Source organism: Brassica oleracea, chromosome C6, assembly GCF_000695525.1.
Source record: "Brassica oleracea var. oleracea cultivar TO1000 chromosome C6, BOL, whole genome shotgun sequence".
In the NCBI taxonomy this organism is placed as follows: Eukaryota; Viridiplantae; Streptophyta; class Magnoliopsida; order Brassicales; family Brassicaceae; genus Brassica; species Brassica oleracea.
This window is the reverse complement of record NC_027753.1, coordinates 8,946,331-8,948,648: the sequence shown is the minus strand read 5'-3', so window position 1 is coordinate 8,948,648 and position 2,318 is coordinate 8,946,331. Positions and strand designations below refer to the sequence as shown.

The following is a 2,318-nucleotide window of genomic DNA, read 5'->3' as shown; positions in this document are numbered from 1 at the left end:
GAGGGGAGGAAACACAAAAAGGTGATTTTAGCATGTGAAACCTGCAGGAACTTCTCCCTTAACCAGTACTTAGAAATCAATTTAGTTTCATTTTATATTTCCGTTCCAACAATTTTAGGTTAATTCAGTCCAAAACATGGCAAGTATAAGTATTTGATTACTGTTTGATCATTCTTTTTTTCTGAATCGTGTAATAAATAAATTAATAGCTGTTTGATAGTATTTCGAGTAAAACCAACGGACGACTCATTCGATGAGGTTATGAGAGAAGTAAGAACGTGATTAATACGATAACCGGAGAATAGATAGACCGTATTAACATAATCTGCCCTCAAATAAAACATCAGTTTATACCGCAAAAAACAAAAGTCATAAGATTCACACACCCCGGTTTACTTAAAATTCTACTCTGGTTCGAGTGGTATGGTTTTTGCCGTAGCTCTGTAAGTACTGCGACGACGAAGATGAAGAGAACATCTGGCCGAAGAAGAGGCTTGATTTGAGAGAAGAAACCGGAACATTGAGCACGGGGGTGATTCTGACATTAGCAGAGTAGGATCTGGGCATTCTATGGTGTTGCTTCAGTCTGGGTCCGCCGGTGAAGCAACCGGGACTGCTCGAGCTTCTTTCCAGTCCATGAAACACGATTTTCCCAGAAGAGTTAAGCCTCGGACTATCTGCCGTCACGTTGACAACCCCGTCCACGGTAGGATTGGAGGGACGCCTTGGCTTGGCTAATCTGATCCGAGAGGGAGGAGCAAAGGGGTTCGGACTTGGTTTCTCGAGGTCAAGCGAGAGTCTTGGAAGGTCATCGATCTCGTGGCCGGAGGAAGAGGACGATGATGATAGAGAGAGACGTGAAGAGGTCATATCTGACTCCTTCATCAACAACGGAGTAGCATCAGCCGGCGACGAAGATCTAGATCCGCGGTGAAGAAATTGCTTCGGGTTAGGGGAGGAAGAAGCAGAAACAGATTCTTGTGCCTTCTTGAGGCCTAAAAGCTCTCGCCATCTGCTCGTACAACGAGGAGCTCTCGGGGAGAAGAGCTCCGAGATCTCCACCTCTAGCCTCCGCCGGACCTCCGGCGACTGGGTCCGTTCAGCAGCAGTCGTCGTCTTGACAGTGGAAGTCTGCGGCCTCCTCCTCGTCTCCGCCGGACCAGAGAACTTCAAAGGCACGAGCTTTCCGTCGGAGAAGAGCTCGTCGGCGGAGAGCATTGTGACCGGATCTGCGGGACAAAACTCGAAATCCACCGCTGGATCTTGGTTTTCAGAGCCCCTCTCTTCTCGCCTCAAAGACATTCGACCGTACAAAGAGTATCCCGCCGGCGAAACACCAGCGGAAGCCATCGCTCCGGTTGCTGTTAAGGAAGAAGAATCTTTCGAGACAATCTTCTGTGAGGGTTTGGAGAGTGACTGAGACAAGCGTTATATTATATACAGCTCTTTCTCAGGTACACCCGTACGCTTTTTACCCATTTACCGGCTCCATTCGGGTCTGTCATTTTTTAATGGGCTGCGTAACAAGCCCATATTTAGTTTCTTAATTATGCTTGTTACTTTTTTGTTCTTTTGTGCTTACTATTATAACCGCCTGACATATTATATGTATTTCTCAATTCTATAAAAATAATATATAATATTATATTACATTATTTAAAAAATATAAAATAAGACTAAATAACATAAATATATTTTTAAAATTTTCTTTGTGGAAATCATTATGTTGTTATATTGTTGTACTTGATTCACATATTTGCATAGATATTTCTAATAGATGAATAACTATATTTTTATCTCTTTGTGTAATAACTGTTCTGGAGAAATTGAATTTAGGCATCAAAAAGGACTGAAAATGGATGTGCAGATGTATTATCTAAGTCAGCTTTAAAAAGTACTATTCATTGTTCATATATCATTTATGTCCATCCTATTTTTTTGTCCATCCTTTCTCAAACATCTTGAAATAACTGATGCTAATTAATAATAAACTTTTGGCTGGAAAAAAAAATCAAATTTGTCTAATTATCGTTTAATTTGTCTAACTGATATATGTATTTCTCAATTCTAAAAAAAATAATGCACAATATTTTATTACATTATTTAAAGAATATAAAATAAGACTACATAACATAAATATATTTTTAAAATTTTCTTTGTGGAAATCATTATGTTGTTTGATTGTTGTACTTAATTTACATATTTGCATAGATATTTGTGATAGATGAATAACTATACTTTTATTATCAGTAAATAATATATATTTATTATATAATATAAGAAAAATGAAATTATTTACTTTTTAAACAAACTTGTCT

The 2,318-nt window shown here is 38.6% G+C and overlaps 1 protein-coding gene across 1 annotated transcript; it reads right to left on the bottom strand.

The window, feature by feature from the left end:
- Nucleotides 1-276: 276 nt before the first annotated feature.
- Nucleotides 277-1,410, bottom strand: LOC106298628. The gene has a single exon (XM_013734765.1). It carries the CDS (start codon nt 1,348-1,350, stop codon nt 397-399), a length of 954 nt encoding a protein of 317 aa, XP_013590219.1. The 5' UTR covers nt 1,351-1,410; the 3' UTR covers nt 277-396.
- Between the last annotated feature and the right edge of the window lie 908 nt (nt 1,411-2,318).